Consider the following 23,584-nt stretch of genomic DNA (forward strand, 5'->3'; position numbering starts at 1 on the left):
AAGCAGCACAAACAAAAAAAATCACGTTGAAAGCAGAAGGCCCGCCAATGCCTCTTCGCCTGCAGCCTTCCCTCCTCGTCTTTAAAGCTGTTGCGGCTGCACAGCCATGAATAATGTCAGTAGCCGGGTGTTTACAGTGAATGCGACAGTATAGAGTGTCGCATTAGCTCGTCACGGTAATACAATGCGACGGCGACATGGTGTATGAATGTACGTATTTTACCGGGCATAAGCTGTTGCAAGTATACAGCGCATCGCGGTTTCTGTCTCCCTTTCGTACTCGTCTGCTGTGCTACAATGTTATCCAAGTTCGTATGGAAAGGCGCCCAACGATCAGCAGTGCGATAGCGGTTACCTGCGACGCGTCCCACTTTGTCCAAAACATGCCGGAATCATTTCCCGGCGATTGCGTTTCGCCGGCTAGAGCTCGTTCCGGCCAGCCGTCTCGCATTTCCTCTTCGTCGACGCGATGCGCCAACATTTTCCCATTCACCACGCGAGACGAAAAGCCAGTCTCGATCTACCCTCTCCGGGCAAATTAATGCGATTCGCCGTGCCACAGCGCATTACCGCCGTTTATACGTGAATACAATGCACTAGAAATGCGATGCGCTGCGCCATTGTCGCATTTATGCAAATCCGCCCAGTGCTGCACAGTTGGCAGCACCAACACATATTGCAGTACATAGCAAATACTCATTCAGTAGACTTCGGCTAATTCGATTTCTCGGTTAATTCGATCCAGATCGACGTCTACGCGCTTCTAGGGAACAAAATGTTGTTTTTTTATCCATAAATTGACCTTCACCGGATAATTTGAGCTTGATTGGTCGGCACAAGCGCGGCTGACTCGGTGACCTAATGGCTGCAGGGTCTGCTTTGGCGGCGCTAGGGGGACAGTGAATCCGTCGAAACCATCTTATCTCATGCCGAAAACGTCCATTTTTGACTTGCCTTTATAAAATTTTAAGCAATGACGGCAGCTTACAATTAATGATTACCGGTTTGCGCGCGTTTTAAACCAATAGCGTTTCTTAGCTCGTCGCTCAGTTTCAAGCCGTTATCGCCGTACACAGCGGCCAGAAGGCACTTCTATCAACGAGAGAGGAGTGCCCGTTGACGTGACGCAAAGCTCGGTTTCCTGTAACACCACCACCAGACGGTGTGTGCATCGCGGGCGGCGAAACCCACCAATTGCGCTCGCAGCATCATGGAAGTTTTGCCGCCGTGTTACGTTAACCGGTGGCGAATTCTGTAGGGGACCACCTAGTGGACTGTCCATTTCGGTCGCTGCCGATTGGCTGGGACCGCTAGTCTCCTCCTCCTATCTCGTACAGCTGCATCCAATCAGCAGCGGCCGAAATGAACCGTCCACTAGGTGGACTCTTGCAGAAAACCCGCCAGACGGCGTTTAACATCACGGCGTCGGGAGCGCTGGCAGCGGTGCCTCGCTCGGCATGCCCGGCGCGCCCATCCGAGCCTGTGCATGCTTGGAAGTTACTTGGTTATGGGTATGCCAGCAAACGGATAGAAGAGAAAGGAACAGTACGGGTGCTGGGTGCTCTGGGTCTTGCCTCACGATTTTCAATAGTTATTTTTTTTTCAGTTTGCCAGCATACCAAGTGCCATGTACCAATTCGCCCAATAAGCCACCCTTTTGCTCAGGAGGCCTGCAAGCACTCGAGCACGGGAGAGCAGTACAGCAGTTAAAACAAGAACGCTACGTAGAACATCCTCTAAAGTGAAATGACACGGACGAAGTAGGACCTTCAGACCCCCAAGCGATTCAGGGAACTCGAGATTTATAGTGAAAAAGCCTAGCCCGCAACATAGCCGAACGCTTAAACATTCGTGTAAAATTGCTTGTGCAGTGCAATCGAAAATGAAGTTGAGCTCATGGTGTTGCAATGACCCAGGTCAGAACCGGCGCTGCCGTGATAAAATATTGAGACAGAACAAGTTATCGCGGAAGTCGACGATACCCCGCTGCAGAAACTATACAGCCCCGCTTTAGAGACATCGATCACAAAACCTCATTTAAAACATTTTTAAAATTTTTTTTACATTTTAAGCTAGTGCCGACATAGTTGTGTCGCGCATTTACTGCATTCCCTAGAATTGCAGTCGTAGCAGGGCGAACTGACGAAGTGGTTAGTCTAGGTGCGGACAACCATCCAATTTGCAACTTGCGGAGTTGCTCGATAAACAGGGAATATCAAACATGAGTGCACCGTGAGCAGTACATGTCGTAGTCCATAGACAGCAACAAAGTGCTGTCAGAGAGTGATGACGATGTAAATAAAGTATAAATGCAATTCCATCCTCTAAAGGTGCTTTATGGTTTCATCTTTCTCCAATTGCTGGAATCTTTGGCGTGCTACATTTAAAAAAATTAAAAATCAAGCAGGCATTTGGTTTCTACTTCGTTTAGGAGCTGTGCGATTTCTACATTAGTTTTCTATACTGAAATAAAAACTGGGTGCATGTTAGATTGGAGGGCATGTTAGAATCGGGCAAATACTGCTAAATGAAGCAGCGTTGTTTGGACGCTTTCTTCAGCCTCTTCTCCAATTTGACCCACCAGATAATGCAATAAATTTCAGCAGTGCCAGCCAAGGTCGAGTTAATGGAAGTCTATTCACTAGCAAAGTCATTTTATGTAAGCAGTTTCAGAAAAACAATACCCTGGCGTCTGCCAGAGTGTTGTTCAATAGCATTACAAGGAATGTTTCGCTTAATATGGCCAACCTTCCGATTTGCCCAAGTGCTGGCCACGCTCTAGAGGGTCTTGCTACCATCAAGCCTGTTCTAAAGACGTGCTCGTGCACAACCAATATTTACAAGCAAGATTCTCTGAAGTTCCTGTACTGTACGTCCTCAAGCGCAAGGTTGCAAGACCATTCTTTACTCACAATTTTGCCATCTAACAGTGTTCAGAGCACTAATGCAGTCATTGTATGGGGAATCCGTCAGGTGGCAATGCGAATTGTGCTAACTGCTGAGCAGCTTATGGATGGCAGGTTTCATGCAAAAGCCGGATCTTTATGTCTGAGCATACAGCATACTACAATATGCAAGTTTGGATTCAGGAATGCATGCCCAACCTGAGAAAATTGTGCATTTTCATGGAAACCGCGCCCATAAACTTTCAGAGAGGACCACATACATGAAAATATTGAAATAAAAACACAGAGGACACAAATGAGTCAAGTCACACGGTTTTCTTTCTTTTCTTTTTGTTTTTTTTTTCGAGCTTGCTGCAGGAATTGTGTGTATATTGTTAAGAGCAACAAAAAAAGTAAAGATGCAGTAGTGTTAAAATACAAACAGTGAATATTGTAAATGCAGCAACTACTCAAAATGACAGTCTTCTGTGTGTCGCACACACAAGTAGCCGTTCTTAAATTAGAGGGTGTAAAGGAGGGGGAGGGTAAAAGGGGGTGGGTTTAGGAGATGGGCATCCTGGAGGGTCAATCAATCGCAGCTGCTGCTCTCACCAGGACTGGTTCTTTTGCACGCGACGATAATACACTGTACACAAATGAGCGTAGCTGCATGCTACAGAGAGAGGAGGATGACACCTCACGGTTCTTGCTACGCTGCTTTCCAGACCACTTTCCCCCCCTCAGCTGCGCACTATTAATGACTACGACCACTGGTGTCAATATGAGGGGAAGTGGTCCGAGGAGGTGCCCTAGAACATCGCACACACATCAAAGTCCTTTGCTGCAGTTTGTGAGGGGGTGCTGCTTGTTGCAGCAGCTGTTTGCTAACAAGAGCGGGGTCATTTCATTTTTTTCTTTTTTTGAGTACATGCGCAGCTGCTAGCACCATCCTGACTAAAAGTGCCAGGGGTGGTCCCCGAAGTCCTCGCTTCAAACACAATGGACTCTCAACAGTGTCTTCTGGATGGCCTCTCTTGGCTGTATTAGTTGAAGAGCACGGACTCTGGGTCTTCATTGGCGAGGAGCTTGATGTGGCGTAAAACATCCTTCTTAGTAATAATGCCCAAGATTTTTCTGAAAAACACAAAGAGAGAAGTAGCAGCCTCAGCACACAAAGGTATAATAATGCACATTCCTGGGGTGCTAAGTCAAATCACATCAACAGAGGCAATTGGTCGGACTGACAGACTGTTAGAGGGATGTTAAGAGGAGTCTTGAGTCTTAAAGACACCTGTCAGTATCCCCATGACAAACACTTAAAACGAAGAAGGATGCTGGAGAAATCCACCAGGTACAAACACACTACCCAAACAATGCTATCTAACACCACACTGAGAACAGACTATGCAAAGAAGCATGATATGTGACAAATACCCAAATGCCCTCCTCTACCTACTGGAGATGTCCCAGAACACTCTCTTCTCCACACTTTTTAACTTGCTCAAACATCTTCACATTCCTTTTCTTACACATGGAAGAGCTGGACTACTTCACAGCAAGAACCATGCCCTACACTATATAGCTGCTGTTAATGGCCCATACAAGCACATAAATGGGTTTCAATGGCGTAGTCAAGAATCCTTTTGAGTAGGGAGAGGGGGGGGGGGGCAAGCGATGTTGTCACATATCGTTTTATGCCTGGTATCCATGGCAGACGACATAATGAAGAAGGGCAAGGGTGAGGGGGAAAGGTGAGCACCCACCCAATGTGCGACCCTTGCCCTCTTTTTTACACATGTGATGGGTCTAGACAAACGGACTCAGCAGGACTCTGACAGTGACAACTGTAACACATTTCTCTGGCATTTATCACTAAATTGTCACTGAAATTTTTTTTTCTTCCGCTCAAGTTATTACAGAACCATGTTGTGTGGCATAACACAATGTTACTGCACATGAAATCTTCCCTCATCCCTAGCAGAGACGGTAAACAGGGCACAAATTATGGCTATGGCACACAACCACAACAGCAGAACGAAAAACAAAGCCATATTGTGCCCACTGAATGATGTCTCACATCTGGTGCTAGGGCTCGGAGTACAGTGGGCAGTGCATAACATTCACATCAAAGGTGCAGCACAGTTCAGGGGGTCGAATCAGACAGGCATTTTTTCGTAATGCATGCAATTTCAGGTGAACGTTGACCACAGCACAAAGTGAAACATAGGATGAAAACATTTAGCACTGCACAAGATTAGATGTGAAGTTTGAAAGAGACTTAGAAAATGTATGGGCAAGCTTTCCAGCATAAAGGGCAACCCAATAATAACAGTTCCAAACTGCACTTTGTGAGGCTGTGTGAAGCTGGCAAATGTAATTACAATAACGCACTGTTTTTCATTCCATTTTGGCAACACTGCAGAATAGTGACAGTACAGAAATTAGCCTTACCCACGGTAAGCAACAACCTGACATCAGACACTAAGTGCTTCAGAAATGCCTACAAATAAAATCCAGCACATAGGCTGACGTTAACAAGAATAGCTGCATACAACTGTGCACCTTCATTCATTGCATACTTTCACAATTCTTGAAGAAGGAAGTTGCTACAACAACAAGAGCAACAAAAAAGCAATGAGGCCTACCCATTGTGCGTGACTAGAGTCTGCCTCAAGCCCAACTTGCGGAACATGTCAATCACAGTTTCCATGGGGGTCTGGTCTGTCACTGTGATAGGAGCCTACAGGAAGAAAACAAGCATGTAAGATGCCTTCCATTAATATGAGTCGATGTTTAAATTCAGTCTTGAGATTTCAGATGTCAAAATCAAACAAATAACTAGTGTGGCAGGTAGCTTGCCAGCAAATCTACCACGCCAAATGACCAGCAAGATTATATCCATGAGCCAAGTTTACAGCTATGTTGCACAATTGTATCATACGTAAATGCAGGGACTTTTTGCAGATGCCAGACAGCACAGCAACTGATGCGTTTATGCCACATTAGTCAAAAGACCTTACCTCTACTCCTATTGTCTTTTACCTTTAGAATGTCAATTTACAGCCTTAATTGGTTATAGTGCTACCATAATGAGAACAGATGTTATAGTACATCTTTTTGCAATTTAAGAGAATCTACAGAAGACATACTGGTTAGAGCATACTAGAGCCTTTTTTGAGAAGCGTGACTGCGCCTATCTGCCTTAAGCATATTAGTCGCCAGCTATTCAAGATGCACTGCGGAAAAGTGCATTGGGTGCTGGACCACAGCCAGTCTGAAACATGCATCTGGCGCTTGGCCAGACTAGTGATGGGTGGAGTTAGTTTGCTAGAAGCATTCAATAGCAAGGGTCAACAATGCGCTGCTACAAACAGCACTTTGCGCAATACACACGTTAAGGCGAGGTGTGCATCGGTCAGTGCACTGCCCATGTATTCTGGTTCATGGAACCCTGATAACAGGGGGGGGGGGGGGGGGGGGCTATTATTATAATGCCAATTCAATACCGACTATACCCCAAATTAGCCCTAGAAAGGGCTTCATCTCCTGTTGTTAAGACATCAATGCATTCTCGCAAGATATAGATAGCACATACAGCGGTTATTTTCAGTTTCAAACTTGCACAAACACTGTCACTGAAAGTCAAGTTTGATAAAGGGCGTCCTTTATTTGAACATTCAGATAGCTTTAAAAAAATCATGCAGGTTGTCACAGTTAATTAGTTATAAGTTGACAGCACTGTACAGAATGACCAGCTAAAGTAGCACATCTAGAAGAATGGCACATTACAGTGGAAGCACAACAGCGGATGCCCATATTTGATGGCACCACAGAGAGGTTATGAGAGAAGCACTTGCCAGATCCAAGATGCGACGCAGCTTAACTGGTGATGGGCCATTCCACGGCGTTGGTACCTGGCTTGTGAAGAGGGCACGCGAGCTGCCCACAACTCCTTCTTGGCACTTGCGAGCGTTGGCTGCACAACATGAATGCGGGATGATGCTCCATCTCAAGCATACAATGGTAACTATCAAAAGCTAAGAGATCTATTTTCGTGGCAGTATCTCTAGCATAGGAGCAAGAACGTGGTGACAGCAAGTTGGTTGATCTCTCCCATTTCCAGCACAAAGAGAACACTAACTAATGCAAAGAAACAAAAACCATACACACACACACTGTGAATCTCTGTATAGGCATACGAGAGCTGCATTGTGTACTTTTAACATTTGACGTGTTCACAATTCTGGTAATCAACCTTTCTTTTCCCAGAGCCTGAAAAAAACTGCATGCTACATCATTCTAATGGTGCAAGTTATGTGCAAAAGCTGAATTTCCATTAGGCTTGAAGTACGCTGCCTAGAATCCAGATTTGCGGTCTGAATCCACTGCACCCCACCAATACAATGCCATTCTCTTTTGCAAGCACAAAGCAACATCTTTCTTGTGCACTGGCATAGATGGTTGGCTTGCATATACGTGGTCGCTCTGTTTGATATGACCGGTATGTCTAAGAGCGATATCTGTCTTTAAAGACAGGCTTGCCACAGAAGAATTAAAATGCAGAGCCAAATTCGACAACACAGCTCCAGTGGAGAGACTTCATGCTCTCTCATGAATATGTAACATAGTGGGCTTAGTCGCCAACAACTGTTGACATGCAATTTGTTTGTGATGCTCTCTTATCATTTGTCTTGAAAATTCCCCGACCGAACTACTTAAAAATAGACGACACAAATATGTGCAGAAGTGCTATGCTTCGCATCATTGATATTACAGGGTGTCTACCAAGTTGACATTTCCAAATTCCCTGAGTTTTTCAGGTTTTCCCTGAGCACGTTTGCCAAATTGAATGAGCCAGAACATTGTTTTATATCACGATAGGCTGACACCATGTTACTTGATGCTGTCACTCTCTAGTAAGCATGTTGAAACAAAAAAATGACTTAATCCAGTTTGAATAGTAAGGAGTAATATGTACTTTATTTAAAAAGAAAACAGAGGGCACAGCGAAAAAAGTGGTAAAACCCATTCCAAATTGAGTCGAACATTTTAAAATACGAATGAAAAGGAGATGCATACATAAATAAATATTTTTGAATATGAGCTATTTCTATCAACTGATAGCACGCTCATTGGTATGAGGCCTGAACTTTGTCACAACCAAGATTCTCTCTTAGCAGCTGGAAATTCAACCTCAACTGTCCTGACATACTCTCAGCCCGTACACAACATCTCAGTGTTGGGTTTCACTGCTTTAAAGAGTTTATTTTGGTGGGATGAGGGACACCTGCATGTCGGCGTCAGCCAACACTTTGTTTTTTGAGCTCAAGCTCCTTCAAAGAGACGGCGGCACGCTTACTTTCCCGTTAATTCCTCAGTGCGTCGGTACTTTCTGTTCTCATCCTCCCCTCCTTCTGCCACGCGTTCACCCCATGGATCATTTGAAGCATCCTCTTGGTCAGTTGTAGAGTCAACGTTCGATTTTTCGCACTCCCTAGGGGCTGCAAAAACATCCTAAAAATCGGGCAGTCCGAAAAGAATGAATGCATGTCTTTAACTGCCCTTAAGGGCTAAAATTGACACAGGTACGTTTGAAAAAGCTCTTAAGGCCTGCCAGCACAGTTATTAGGCATATCGGTGGGCGTACTACGACAGGAGACAGGGGTGCACGCGTGTATAAGTAAGGAATAAATACTAGCGTATTTACTCGATTCTAAGCACCCCTTTTTTTTCACGATCGCGATGCCCAGAGTGAGGGGGGGTGCTTAGATTCGAAAAACCTAGAATGACCCCCCCCCCTCCCTCTTTTCGCTGCGACATCACGACGACACGGGTGCGAGAAATAACATTTTATTTTGCAAACATTCAAAAGAAAAATCGGTGCACACAGTGAACCCACCGCTTGTGTCAGATACTCAGTTACTATCACTGCCACTCGAGTTGGTCGCACCGCTTGAACCGCCGCTCTCAGTATCCCACAGCAGGTTGTCTTCCGTTCCGTCGAAGTGGTTTGTGATCGAGCAGTTCTTAAATGATTTGACCACAACGTCCACTGGGACCTGCTTCCAAGCGTCCGAAACTCTCTTTGCGATAGATGATGGGGACGCTTTCTGTAGCTTTTGCCATACATCTGTATACAGTCAGGCTGTACGGCGTACTCGCGCTGCGGACGCCGTGCCACCTCGGGACTCCGACGGCTCCGGCTCGATGACAGAGTGAGCAAGCGCCCTGCGGGCTTGACTACGCGCGCTTCCTAACAAATAGGGGGGTGCTTAGATTCGCATGCAAACTTTTTTCCCAATTCTTTTGCGAAAATAGAGGGGGGGTGCTTAGAATCGCGAAAATACGGTATATCCCATGACAATTGCCCCTTCCCACGCATGTTATCCTTCGCCGCGCAACACTGCTATACTGAGGCAAAGCTAACTATCAGAGACTGGCATTACGCAACGCGCTGTGCTCTGCGAGCTTCGAAGCCAATCGCAAGGATTACAAAGGCGGAGTCGTTGCCATTGCTGACAGCAGCGAATTATTTAAATCAAAAACACAGCACCGCGCGGCAAGAAGCTTAGAAGCAGCTAGGCCTAACGTTGCCGCGGTGGTGGCTACGGCTGCCAGCGGATCTGCGTGCGAGAGTGCCGGTTCGAGGCAACGAGATAATCGAAATGGCGGCGGTGGTGACTGATTAATGTCATTTCAGCCCTGCAGTCAGAGCAATATACATTGAGCATATAGAGTACGTGGTGTTGCCGCAAAGCCGTGCGGATTATCGGGCATGTTAGAAAAATCAGTCGTCTGAAAAATCGGTCGTTAACTACTCTGGCAATACCTCGTGCCGATGACACGGCATCAATGACAATTCGTTACAATTCCTCTGTTACTGGAGCCAGCATTAACACGACTTTTGTTCCCTTCCAATAAAGTTACAACTCATTTTCCCCGATAAAAGCCCAAATTCCCTGAGAATTCCCGGTTTTCCCGGTTGGTAGACACCCTGTATTAATTTCATGTGTAGGTGTCTGCAGAGGCCTGCAGGCCTTTATGCTCTGAAACGAGCCCAGCGCTGGCGAAAGCAGCTCTGTTGCACAGGAATACACGTATGCTGGATGTCAGTCTGCTGGCCTATCAATTTTCCCAATACTAGACAGTGCACAACTTTTAAAATGTACTGCTCGAGTTTATTATTATTATTTTTGCCGCCTAGAATTTGCGTTCTCGTTGTAGCGCTTCACATGGTTAAAGTAACAGGATCAAAATAATAGTCACTTCAATTAAATAATTGAACTGAACTTAATTGAAAACGGAATGTAAAGTAAGCTGTCAGAATACTTTGTAAATGTTTATGAATACAATTTGTTTAGAGTAAACTTCATGTACGACTCTATATGAGGGACAAGGAGGCTGTATGCCACGTAACTTCGAGATTAAAGGACAAAACGGCTCAAAGTGGTTGCAGCACCTTAATCTTTTCAGCCACTCCTCAGTGAACAAAGGTGAAGTGACTCACCCAAAGCCAAGCTGAGGTCTTTACGCAACACGAAACCAACAAGATATTGAGATTCCGTGGACACTATCACAGGAAAGCCATTATGGTCAGTTGTCTTCAGGAGGCACTCTGTGAAAGTAATGTGTAGTGCACAAGAAATTGATGACAAGGACCCATAACACTAATCATACTGCTGCACTGATAGCAACCATCTCATGCTAATGCTTACCTAATTCTTCAACTGTCATACTATCCTGTGTCACACAGCAAAGTGGTCCATCCCCACGCCTGCATTAAAGTCAAACGTTATGTTTTCTTTGTTTCACAATGCAACAGTTAAATTTCCTGATGTCATTCACTACCCAGATGAGCTAGCAAGAGTGAAGCATCTTAAATATGAAAAAGTCTACACAGACAACACAATATATTTTCGCAAGTGAACACAAGTGTTCAAGACTGATGCATTTAATGGGAATTCATAAACAAGCAATAGCTTAAGAGACAACTATCACTAAAATGACATATACTATTGTTCCCTGTTGTTATGTCCCCAAATTCAAAGCATGAATAATCAAAGATGCCATTATCATTGTGAGCCTACTGCACAATGGGCCTCCTCTGGAAAGCTACAGATATCCTGTCTTGTATTGGCCAAGTCTACCCTACACCCACTAATTTCCTTATCACATTTCTCGGCCTAATCCGCCGTCAAACTCAAACTGGAGTTGTTTTAGTATCAAAAGAAGCACTTAATTCCATGCACGTTTCATGGACACTGGAGCTGGTATGCCCTAAAAATCCCTCTAGAAAGGACAACTAGAATCTTAGAACTTGTGTAAATTACTTTACTAATTAGTCCCTACCATGCCCTTTAAATTTCTGGCTCAATTGATAATTTTTTTTTTTTTTTCCCAAGAGAACTAACCTGTTACCACTACAGCAGACCCTGCTAGGAAGCTGTTGGTATCATTCCCCCGTTCTAAATACAGGTGAAATGCAGAAATGCTCTGTGTGATAAAAGAAAATATCAAATTTTGATGACTGCTGTGAGCAGAGCTTCGAGCTTTACAACAAAAATTTCTGAATATTAGAAAAAAGAAAAGGGATCCCCATTAAGCTTACAAGATTGACTTCTGGAACCAAACGGACATCCTAATGCAGTGAAGTGCATCTGTTACATAATTGAAAGCAGAAAATCTTGACGTTTTCTAGATTACACAGGAGTGGAATACACCAGTACTTTAGAACAATACTGTGAAATTTGTGTGTCAAAGACAAAATGTCATCTAATTTTAGACTGGCAACTTAATTTCTACCACTTTAGACACACTGCTGGTAGAATTGAAAAAGTTCAGAATTTTACATTTTTATCCATCTATAGAAGAAAAAGAAAAGAATATTAGGGGGTTTGAGCACTTGTTTCCAGTGGCGATTATAAATTTTTTTTTCTTCAATATGGAGGCAGCTCCATTGAAAAGGCTATTGGTTGCCTAATGACAGCATTTCTACCTTTTATATGCATTTGAATAGGTGAGTTAAAGCTTCCAACTAGCCTATCTGGCAATGCATTTTGCATGTCTAAGTGAGGTACCAGGAGCACAGTTATCCTTTTCAATAATATTTTCACTCGGACATACCTCTCAGACTTTTGAACAGAGTTTTTCCCGGTACATACTTAAGACAAGACCTATCTGCTGCATTTTAAATTACAGATCAAGGCATTGACGAGTGCAGACTCTGCAAGCAATTGGCAGTTTGCCACACATTTCAAAACTCACCGTGGTTGCATTACATCAGCCGCAAGAGTGGTGTGGGCAAATTCCTCTTTGTTGTCCAGGAATGGGTAGCCATTCAAGTGAATGTGAGCATCGTAGCTATGCCCCATACAATTAAGGAGATAAACATCTGTGGAGACACTTTTGCATGCAACCAATATTATTCTGTTTTGAGAAAAAGTACCCATTGGCAATCATATTAGATTAAACATCGTTATGAATACGAGAATCCCCTGGTTACAAAAAATACACACGGTGTCCCAGCCAACAAAGAGCATGCGTTAAAAAAGTGAAGCCTTCTGTGTGATGAAACCAGCTGTATGTCGGTAGCACCCTCCTTGAAAAGAGTCCAGTATTGAAGTTTTTATTAATTAGTGCTAACTGTTAGACTGTTCAATAATGAACTTTATGGCCACAATCTCAATGCACAGTTTGAAAGAATAGATCGGTTTCAGTTTTTTGTGACATGTTACCGTTCCTGCAGCCTTATCTTTTTTCTGTGTTTCAAAGAAAGCACCGAAAATCTTTAAAAAGCCACAGCAGAACCCTGCTTGTGCACTGTAGCCACTTTCTTTTAACCACGAATAAGAAGTGATCGAAAAGTTCTGACAATCCAGAACATAAATATTACCATAATGCAAGCCACAGTCAAGAGCTCAACAGCTCAATACAGAACCCTTTAGCTCAGAATAATGAGTGAACTGCTATGCCGATGTGAACATCACAGGCATCAGGGGGCCTGCATTCATGAAACAAAATTCTTGTTATGTTACGCTCAATATACAGCAGAACCTTGTTCACATGTGTTGGAAGAAAATGTTCGAAAAGAATGTACTAACCAGGAAAACATACGACTCGAAGTCACTAGAAATTGACACTTAACTGTAGTTTACATAGATAACGCAGAGTGTTGAAGCGCAAGAAACCGACATGCACTATGGTGGTGGGGCCCCAGCATGGTGTTTTAGGATGGTGATGGGAAACCAAGACGAAATGGAGCTGATGAGAGATGCAGAATAACATGACGATGCTGCCAGAGCGAAACATGACACTCACTTCGCACCGCCAGCAGGGAACAGCAGCACAGTTTGGGTTGTCACCTGTTAAAGGCATGCAGTACGCCTCCAACGCCACTATGCCATACGTGCTGTAAGACAGGTGAAGGTGCTTATCACAATAGGGTTGGTAGCAATAGCTGTGAATGCGACGTGTGAGGCAAAAACCAGCGAGGAGAGTTTCTGTTACCACAAGAGGAAACCAAGTATGTGCCAGCACTTTCAGATGCTTGGACGGGTGAGTACTGCGGGAAAGCTGTCGTGGTGGGCGCCTACTGCCCTCGATCATGCGTGCCTTGCACTTTTTCTTGCTCAAATGGGATTTAGCTGCCGAAAAACACATCATATAAGCACAATTTGGGGATGTAATAAACGTTGGTCCCCAAAGATCATGTTTTCCAGGAACGTATTAACTGGTAAAAGAAAAGCGTAGCTCTTTTTGGTCAATTTTATATTCCTGATTACGACCACTAGTGCGGGATATTGCACATAATGGAATGGTATCAACAAAGTTCTACTGTAGTTCTGACAAAACCACCATGCCCTACTGTGAGTGGCCAGATGTGCAATGCATACACCTATAGTAAACTGGGCCTCGAGACTGCTTTAGTGTCATGTCCAGCTATCTGTATGTTCCTCTCGCATTTTTACAAATGCACGCCCGCCCCCAATTATGCATGCGTCTATTGCTCTCATGATAATGGCGAGGCTGGCTTTCTCGCAGAGCTCTGTCACCTGATGGGTAAGCTCGGAACATAACAAAATGGGAAAAGAACGTCTGAGATTATATTCACAGCCCAGTTCCAAATTTGAGGAAAGGTGCTCTTCTCAAAGTGGTGCTGTCTCTCTAGCATGCACAAGCGCACCCACACATGCGTACAACACACATGCACACACACATTATTGCCTTATGTGCAAGCAAATGCATTAAATGCAGGAAGCAAACCGCCAGCTTCACCATACGGGAAGGATACATGCCCTCCTTGCCCAGAGCGTCGCCAACCCACTTGCTGGCCATGACAGCTGCCATGAGGGGCTCAATGTAGCGCACCGAGCCGGTCAGCTCAAACATGATGACCACCAGAGACACGGTCATCCTTGTCACCCCGCCCAGGCAGGCTGCTGCCCCTACCATGGCATAGAGGCCAGGTGTCACGCAGTTCTCACCAGTGTTGCAAGCACCCTGGAACACCCACAGGGTCGGGTACTGGCTGCAGACATAAAATCACAGAAGAAAGCATTATGCCGATATCATTTTGTTTTTGCACTGGCTTGATGTGTGATTCAGCTTGAAACACAATTTTGACTGTACACTCAGGTTCTTTTAACACAATGAATCAGACGACTTTACCAAAAGAACAAATCTCCATAATCATGCAAGTTTACTATTATAAAAGACCATTAGCTCTCCTTTGCTAGCTTGAGTAACTGCACTAACAAGCAGTGGTAGTCAACACAACCACAATATATTGTCAGACAAAGGTGCAGTTAAGAAGCTTTGGATTATGGGGCTCAAATGACTTGGTATATGCAAGCTACTTGCATCTCCTAATCTGAAAAAGTTTATGTGAGGGACCACCAACTCAAGCTAAGCATCTGATATTTTTCTCTTCCTTTGGTTGTCTGCATGAACTGGTGCTTAAGGATCCCTCACTTTATGAAAAAAAAACAAAAAAACTGGATTACACTGTCACAAAGTCAGATGCACATCAAATAAAGAAGCTAATCTAGCAATTCCTAAAACTGCATAAACACATAAGTGAACTGTGACTAGTCTGCGCAAAAGTGCAAGAACTGCGAGCAATAACAACTCACTAAGCAAGCTGCTCCACGGCGATGCCAATCATACGGCCCATGATGGCACCAAAGGCCATGCTCGGAATGAAGATGCCAGCAGGGACCTGAAATGCAGCAAGGGTGGGGCAAGGTACCGAGCAGCTACCTCAAGATCACAGCAGCTACAGCGTTTCCAGTGAAAAACAGCTAGAAGATTTATTACGAGCTTAGCACCTTTCTATGCTTTAGCTTAAAAATGTAGGGTTCATGTGTGTAAGCTGGCTGCGCTGAACTCAAGCTGAAATGGTATGCAGATGCCCGACGGAAATTTTGAGTTCTACACAAGATACCGTGAAGCTCGAAAACATGGCAAGATGATGATCAAAATCTCAAAACATTCTAGATACTATACCTGTTTTTGTTTCAATAAGGTACAAGGTTTTCTGCTAAGAAAGTTCACAGCATCAAATATTCAAGTCCTAACATAAAATGCTTGCAGCAAACAGCAAATGAATTGAGAGCAAACTAGAAAACATCTTGTATGTTAACTTAAATCCTTACAAAATGCTTTTGAGTGTTAGTAAAGTGTCATCTGGAGCCACAAGTGACCAATAAACCAATAATATGAAACTTTCACACATCTAGGATGCTAGTTTTTAGCTGAATTTGATTCATAAAGACAAGTTACTGTTGCATCCTTCCAAGCAATCTGGAGAAATGAAAGGCAGTTAGTAAACAAAAGACGCACCTTGATGCCGAAGGTAAAGATGGTGATGAGCAGCTTGAATATCAAAGCTAAGCTGAGCTGCCACAGGGAGTTGTAAACGCCATCCCCAGCCTCAGCTATGTCAATGTGATTGTTTACATTGGTAAAGTTGCGCTTGTAGTCGCAAAGCGGTGACACATCAGTAATGCCGCACTGGCTAAATAAGACCTGTGTGAAGAATAAGAGCAAACAGGGTCGTGTAAGCACACTTCCATGGTACCGTGGTAGTAAGGTACTAAACAAGCCATCCAGCAGCAGCGTTCTTTCAGCAACAGGCACAAATGCACTTGAATGTTTGCACTTAAATAGAAAGCTACAGTTACATCAACAGTTTTGTAAATGTTAAATGCAAATGTAAAGTGTTCAAGTAAACGTTATCCCACAAACCAAACGAAGTACATGCACTCTCACATACACGAAACACAGAGATAGAGAGCTACACATGTATACATAGTGATATCTATTTTTATTCTAACAACTTTCAGAAAATTCCACAGACTCGTGTGACTTTGATAAATCACAACCCAGCCAAGCTTTTTACATTACTCTTCCTGGCCAAACCATTATTCTGAGGCACACAACAGCAGCACCAAGAATACTATCAGTCAAGTTCTTTCTTTAGTGCTGGTGCAATCTCGAGAATTCGCAATGGCAGTAACGCTGACACTGTCACTTGGATGCTTTTTTTGAACACTGAAGGTAGTGTCTCAGCAGCAAGATCACTACAGCATTGCCGTACATGAAGTGACAAATTGCCACTTCTTAAATAAAAAGCATGTCACAATGCACCTTGCATGCTAAGTAAAATTTTCACAAAATGTCTTCAAAGTGTTAGTAAAGTGTCCTCTGGAGTGACCATGACAGAACCTAATGGCACAAATCGATAGGGAGCACCTCTTGCCATTAATGATGCTTAACAGTCATTTTTCACCAGCTGATGAATGCAATTTGTCCCTTGTGTCACCTCTATCATCCCCCATATTGCCTCCTATCTTTAGCACACTGCAACATTCAGTTCTTTATTTGGATCTACACATAATTGCATTTAAGTGCTTGCAATTACGTCTTTCATTTATGTTTCTGAATGCCTCTAGTTGCATTAACAGCTTGGCTGCAAAATATTTTCACAGGCACTTTCTACCACAGGTACGTGTAATGGATGCTTGCACTCAAGCACAAAGCTACAGTTACATCAACAGTTCTGTTGCCTTACCTTTATAAGGTCGCTAGTATTCATACGTGTATACTCGTTGGGAAAACTGAGAACAGCCGTAATGACCGTAATCGCAATAACCTGCGAGAAAAAACATGAGTCAATTTAGGGCAGTGAAGAATAACAAGAATAACTAGAGACAACAACGAGTGTTCAGGAAATGCCACTCACCTCAGCTATGGGATACTGGCCCAAACGAGATTCCTTTCTATATCGACACCAACGAATGTTGCACTTGATGAAGATGGTGGCCACCACGCCCTGCAACATAAGGTATGTCCATTAGGACTCGTCACCAACGTGCAGGGAAGCACAAATCCAACCAAAGCACACTGGGGCAATGACTTGCAGCTATGGTCAGTTTGCTGCTTTAAAGCTAGCAATGTAAGAGGCCACAATTCATAATTTTCATAACCTATAGTGTCAAGCAGCAAAGCTGATAGCTTGCAAAAATCCAGGGACTAGCTGCCATAATCTTCCTCATTCTTTTATACAGTTTCACTTTGTGTCTCAAGAGTGTTCAAAGTATAGAACACATATGGAGTGTTCAAGTACAATGGCAGAACCTAATGACACAAATTGGCAAGGGGGGTCTTCTTGCCATTAATGATGCTTAACGGTAATTTCTCATCAACAGTGGTATTTCTCCAGTAAGGCATACATGTACTGTAGAGAAGCTATATGTATCAAGCTTGCTGCGTCAAATGCCGAAGACTTCAGACACATCACAGCAAGTTGAGGGCCCGTAACTGCTACTGGTGTAAAATCCCTCAGTAAACATTCAGCAAATATGATATTATAGTAGAATCTTGTTCATACTTTATGAAAAAAAAAAAAACGCGAGAAAAATGTACTAGCCGGGAAAACGTACTATCTGAAGCAACTAAAAAAATTTGACACACTCAACTATTGTTCACATCTACGTAACACGAAGTGTCGCACGGATCGTTGCGGCACGAGAAGCTAACACACATGGAGCTGGTGGTGCTCCGGCGGCCCGAGACGCATTTTGTTTTCCTATGGCGTGGTATTTTAAGAGCGTGACGGGAAACCGAATAGAGGGCAACGGCGGATGCCACCGAAGCGAAACGTGATGCTCATATCGCGCCACCTGCAGCAGGGAACGGCAGCCGGTTTGGATTACAGTCGCCGACCGATTTTCCGGACTCCGAAAATTCGGACATGCCCGATTATTCGGTCAGCTTCGCGGCACCGCCATTCTCCCCATAGACCATAATGTATAACAACTGCCGAAAGTTCGGACACCTTGCAACCTCTCGTCTGATTTTTCGGACACGCCTTGAGCCCACTCGGTCGAGAGCACCATGCACCGACTCTGACTGGTGTATGGTTCGACTTGCTGAACGCCATTTTTGTTTTGAACGGAGCTTCCTTGCTGCCCCACGAAGTGGCGCTACTGGAAATCCCCGCTCATCATCATCGTTTCTGCCTGGTTCGATACGCTTGTTCGATAGAGTGGCTCTGCAGCAGTTCCGGTTTCAGCTTAGTAAGCCATGTCAAGACAATCCAGCAGCTGATTTGTTTCTTCGCGCACGACGCTGCGAGCATGCCGCGTTTTTTCGCTTGTGTGACTGGTGTCGGCACGCTGGTGTTTGCTTTGTGTGCTGTGTCGAGGTTTCGGTGATCCAACGCGGCATACGGAAACATCTCGTCAAGTGTCTAATGGCGCCGACAGTGCCCGCGCAGACTGCGCTGCGGAATGCCGGCAAGCGGGTGCCGGGAGGCCTAAAAGATTTGTCGCCTTCCGATGTGCTCCCTACCGACGCCGAAAATGTTCTGCCGAGACTTGCGCAGTGGTTGCATTGCGATTCCGGACACCGTCTCATTGACAGTTTCACAGGTGCTGACACTGCTGTACTGACATGCGCAAAACTCGACGACGGCGAGATCATTCGTCAGGTTTCTGCTGCACAGCCGGACGATGACCGAGTCGGAAGTTGACGCACCATGTGCTACGCTGCCGTCGCATGCGGAGCGTGTACAAGCAGTGACTGTGCTTTCAGCCGCCTATAGTGACCGTACGACCCTCTCCGAGATTCAGGCTTATCTGATTGCGCGTAAACGGAACAGCGTGCAACGGCGCATTCGCGATTTCTTCAAGCCTACTGCCGAGCCCGAATAAGTGCGTGGAAATAAAGGCTTTCATTTTTTTTTTCATAATCTGCTTTTTCGGACACCTGTTTATTCGGACATTTCCGCAGTCCCCGTGAGGTCCGAATAAACGGTCGGCGACTGTATTGCCGAAGCGTGCAGTATGCTACCAATGGCACTACGCACCACGCGCTGTAAAACAGATAGGTGAAGATGCTTATCGCAGTAGGTTTGGTGGCGATAGCAGAGAATACGGCTCGCGACCGCGCGGGCGGAGATTTGCTGGTGCGCAATGCGGCCTCTTGCATGGGCCACGAAGCGGCAGAGGCGAGCGCCACCTGGCAATGTTTCAAGGAAGCGGGCACGCCGCTCTATGGGCTCCAAGACATTTACGCGCTGGCCTGTGCAAATTGCAGATGCCGTCTCCGGTCTATGCATTGTAGAAGTGCTGGAGAAGGAGTTTGTCCGAGTTTTCGCGTAACAGAATTATGTTTTCTTGTATATTTAAATTACAATCCAACGATATCATGTCTGTAGGTTGTGTGTAAGTTGTACTTCAAAAATTTTCTGATGCATCTTACTTTCACGAATTCAATTAGGTCAGTAATGCCTGTGCGCCACATGGAGGGCCTGTGTGGTTTGGGATGATTTTTCTCTAACGGACAATGTCGCTGACACCAACACTGGATTTTCTGCAACACAAGGCTCTTAACTCTATCATGTTAAAATGTAAGAAAAGGCTTGACTTGGAAAGCCAACCTCCTCTGACAATGCCCCTCGTCCTCTCCGGCGCCTATCGACATGTTGACTCTTCATAAGTAGGCCCTCCATGGTTGCCGGGCCTTTTAGGATGGTGTTTGGTTCGTGGTAACTCTTAGTGACACCCTCGACACAACAGACTTTCACCATGCCCCTCCTCTCCACTCTACTCAGTCCCATACTCTGAGAGCACTCGGTGGCTGTAGATTAGCGCTCGAGTATCCATTACCTATGAGCCTTTCTTTTCTATTTTTTTTAAATATCTGTGATTCAAAACCCAAGAATTTAATTTATTTATTTACCAGTTTGGAAGAAATGCCACGCGTTTGGCAGTCATTCACAAATGCAACAGCAAAAGAAAATTTACGCGAAATACAGCAACATTGCAGAAGTGGCAACTGACCCCGAGGATCCCAAGCAGAACAAAGGGAAGCAGCTCGAAGAACAGCCACGGGAGGTCGTACTCTACGTAGAACATCACCAGGTGGTCATTGCCAAAAGGGTTGATGGAGCGCAGCACAGAGGCTGCTACCAGGGCACAGAAGAAGGAACGCCACAGCGTCTTCAGCGGGAAGTAGTAGCTCACCTGTGTGGCATTGGGAAGCAACGCTTTAGAATGTCATATCTCTTGTCATGCTGTAGGAACACAAGGGTGAATGCCTAGCAACACTTAGCAGAGAGATGTTGAAGACAGTTGTAGAACGTAAAAAGAAGTCCTAAATTTTGCCCTAAATATGCTGGGGCTGCAATACTACTCTGTCATACCACAATCACTAAGGGAAAGCAGACACTGCAGTTCAACTACCATGGGATCCGTGGGCAGTAAACGAATTCAGCCTGCATTCTTTGAGAAGGTGCAGTGTGGCTTTTTGTTATTGTTCTATGTGGCTCAGTTCTGTCAAGAATTAACCTTGCAATAAACCTAGACACTTTCGAGTATGACTGTCAGTAAATCTGGGTGACATTTGGCCAGTAACACTCAGAATAGGTAATTATTTTTGATTTGCTAAGCATTTTTTTGTTTCTAGTGTGTTGGAAACAGTCACGTGGTAGAAACTAAAGATGGCATGAGGCTAACCCTTGCCATATAAAAACATTAAAAAAAAATTAAAAATGGGGTTTTACGTGCCAAAACCACTTTCTGATTATGAGGCACACCGTAGCGGAGGACCCCGAAAATTTCGACCACATGGGGTTCTCTAACGTGCACCTAAATCGTACATGGGTGTCTTCGGATTTCGCCCCCATCGAAATACGGCCGCCGTGGCCGGGATTCGATCCCCCGACCTCGTGCTCAGCAGCCTAACACCATAGCCACTGAGTAACCACGGCAGGTTACAAAAACATTCAATGACAAAGTACCCACAAGAAGGAAGTTTGAAGCCAGAAGAACAAAAGTTTGTACAAATGCCGGTGCTATCCACCATTCCCATGCTGGCTCAGCCATTGTACTGGTGTTACACGCACACACTAGTGTCTCACTTCCCTCTAGTACTCTTGGAATGAAATCCTATGGTTGCAAAAAAAAGTCCCAGTCAATGGAGCCGAGAGTTTGCCCCACTTTTACAAGGTTCAGCCTGCATGCTACCAACAAAATATGAACATAACCACAATACAACAGTTTCTCCACAGCATAGGTCAGCATACTCATTCATGTGAGCACCCTGACTTGTAGTTGTTTCACACTCATTTCACAGGCATGAGATAGCATGCAAGTACGAATGAGAGTGGACATGACTATGAGCAGTACTGGGTGCGTGTTAATTACAGTACAAACCAAAGTTAGTGGCAGTGGTTTTGAGTAGACACGAAAATTGATGTGACTGTCGTCGAGTGGACGTATGTATGTGAGAGACGTGTGTCAATATATGTATGTGAACATATGTATGAAAATAGAAGTAACTAAGAACATGTGTGAGTACTGGCGAGTAGACTGGGCAAAGTAGGAACGCAAGCGAGTGGCAACGAGTGTATGTAAATGAGTGCAGAGCATGTGAAAACACTGGCGATTGAATATGGGTGAGTATCTGCTTATCCTCCTGAACTATGCTCCAAAGTGAAATAAAACACTCTAGACATGCTTAGTACTAACCTCCTCCAAGCTGAACAGAACACCACCGATGGGAGCCCCGAAAGCAACAGACACACCTGCAGCTGCAGCAGCAGAAAGGATCTGGATGCAGAGAGACAACGTAACCAGGTAAGCCACAACACAAATTCTCTTGTCTTTATTAGTTAGGCAGAGAGACATCAACAAGAATTCAACAGATAAGCATGTTAAGTTCTAGCTTGAGGGTGACAGAACATCCATTTTTAGAATAGTACAGCATATTCTGACTAGACACAGAAAAGAGAATGTATGCACTTGACTTCGAAAATGTCAAGGTTATGCATTCGCTTCACCTAAATGTTTATAAACTGCTTAAAAGTGCTTTGAAGGTCCAGCGTTAAATGCTGTCATGTCTACTAAGACAGCATTAAGATCCATGCTCCCTTTGCTTGCTTCCTCTCTTCAGAACAAATCAGCAGCTTCAAAACATAAAATGGTAAAAGAAGAATAGCTGCATACTGGTCCTAAACTACACAGGTTGCACTAATAATGAATTATTAACAGGAACTGCAAGTGGAGGGCTGATGAATAGGTAGTTATTTTCTTAAGACATACTTTTCTGACAGTACTTAAGCTTTGCTACCATCTTATACTGGTACAGGCACCACTAGCCAACCTCTGGTGCAAGTTTTGGAGCTGGGCGCATTTAGCATCTGGTTATGCAATGTTGCACTTAGCAGTTTCAGGTACGTTAGCTTTACACTCTGCCATGACAGCACACACATATGACTTGCATTATTTGTCATTTTACAATAAGCAGAGGCTCTCTGAAGTGCTCTCTCTTGGATTCATGTGGTTGCAAACAATAGAACATCAAGCTCAGTTACCCTTTATTCTTCTTGCTCACACTTGCTCATTTCTTCAACATTTACCTGGATTCATCATTTGCTGGCTCCATGTGGCTGTTCCCAGTGGGTAGCACGACAAGCAGCCACATAGCAGCACTAACCAAAGGTATCTTTCTCATTAGCAACATTCCATGGGACGCTGTTTTAAGGCATTAGCATTCTTAGGATACTTCCCACACTTTCGAGGGCTAGGTATGTACGTTTGTGTGTGCCTAACCAATTTCTCCGATGCCGAGTGAAATCGAACCGCCGTCAAGGACAGCAACCCAGCACTTTAGCAGCCAGCACCCCGAATGCACTGAGTTTGTACCCCTTTTCATTGAACATCTTTCACGCCAACACTCTAGTAAGCTGCGCCATGAATGCACTGGGTATGTGCGACTCTTCAACGAACCTCTCGCCAACTTGGGCCACTGTATGTGCTACTTGGAGCGCGGCAAGCGAAGGAACAAGTTTCAACATTTGCAGGCACCAGTGCACCACACTTCTCATCTCGGAGGCCATGCACAGATTTGTTGGCAGCGCCACCAGATGGCACAGTGGGCCCAGCAGCTACGTGATTCATTTTTGAACATTCACATGAACCAGCGTGCCATGCATTTCGGAAGCCACACACAGGCATTGTGGTGGCAACACTAGATGGCACTGAGTGTTCTTAGGGAAGCACAAATGAGGAGTCGCGCTGCAGTACATGCCTCATACATCTCTCGTTTCGACGGCAGCAATGCATTGTGTCACTACATTGGTTCCATGCTAAACGCATTGCGGTCGACATCATCACGAGATGGGTTCTGCCAAG

The 23,584-nt window shown here is 44.7% G+C and overlaps 1 protein-coding gene across 5 annotated transcripts in view; it reads right to left on the reverse strand.

Annotated features, from left to right (window-relative positions):
- Nucleotides 1-3,784: 3,784 nt before the first annotated feature.
- The window catches only part of ClC-c (chloride channel protein 3), an 80,656-nt gene continuing 60,856 nt past the window's right edge, over nucleotides 3,785-23,584 (reverse strand). For all 5 annotated transcript variants that reach the window (XM_065430106.1, XM_065430105.1, XM_065430107.1 and 2 more), the window contains 13 exons: nucleotides 21,920-22,000; nucleotides 20,231-20,413; nucleotides 17,128-17,217; nucleotides 16,957-17,037; nucleotides 15,726-15,911; nucleotides 15,017-15,102; nucleotides 14,176-14,412; nucleotides 12,150-12,245; nucleotides 10,601-10,659; nucleotides 10,393-10,500; nucleotides 6,743-6,861; nucleotides 5,531-5,625; nucleotides 3,785-4,019 (listed from right to left, as the gene is read on the reverse strand). In XM_065430106.1, coding sequence (XP_065286178.1) covers nucleotides 3,929-4,019; nucleotides 5,531-5,625; nucleotides 6,743-6,861; nucleotides 10,393-10,500; nucleotides 10,601-10,659; nucleotides 12,150-12,245; nucleotides 14,176-14,412; nucleotides 15,017-15,102; nucleotides 15,726-15,911; nucleotides 16,957-17,037; nucleotides 17,128-17,217; nucleotides 20,231-20,413; nucleotides 21,920-22,000 — 1,512 coding nt within the window. In that variant the 3' untranslated portion in view covers nucleotides 3,785-3,928. The remainder of the gene's footprint in view (nucleotides 4,020-5,530; nucleotides 5,626-6,742; nucleotides 6,862-10,392; nucleotides 10,501-10,600; nucleotides 10,660-12,149; nucleotides 12,246-14,175; nucleotides 14,413-15,016; nucleotides 15,103-15,725; nucleotides 15,912-16,956; nucleotides 17,038-17,127; nucleotides 17,218-20,230; nucleotides 20,414-21,919; nucleotides 22,001-23,584) is intronic.

The sequence above is a fragment of the Dermacentor albipictus genome, chromosome 3, assembly GCF_038994185.2.
Source record: "Dermacentor albipictus isolate Rhodes 1998 colony chromosome 3, USDA_Dalb.pri_finalv2, whole genome shotgun sequence".
NCBI classification, from domain to species: domain Eukaryota; kingdom Metazoa; phylum Arthropoda; class Arachnida; order Ixodida; family Ixodidae; genus Dermacentor; species Dermacentor albipictus.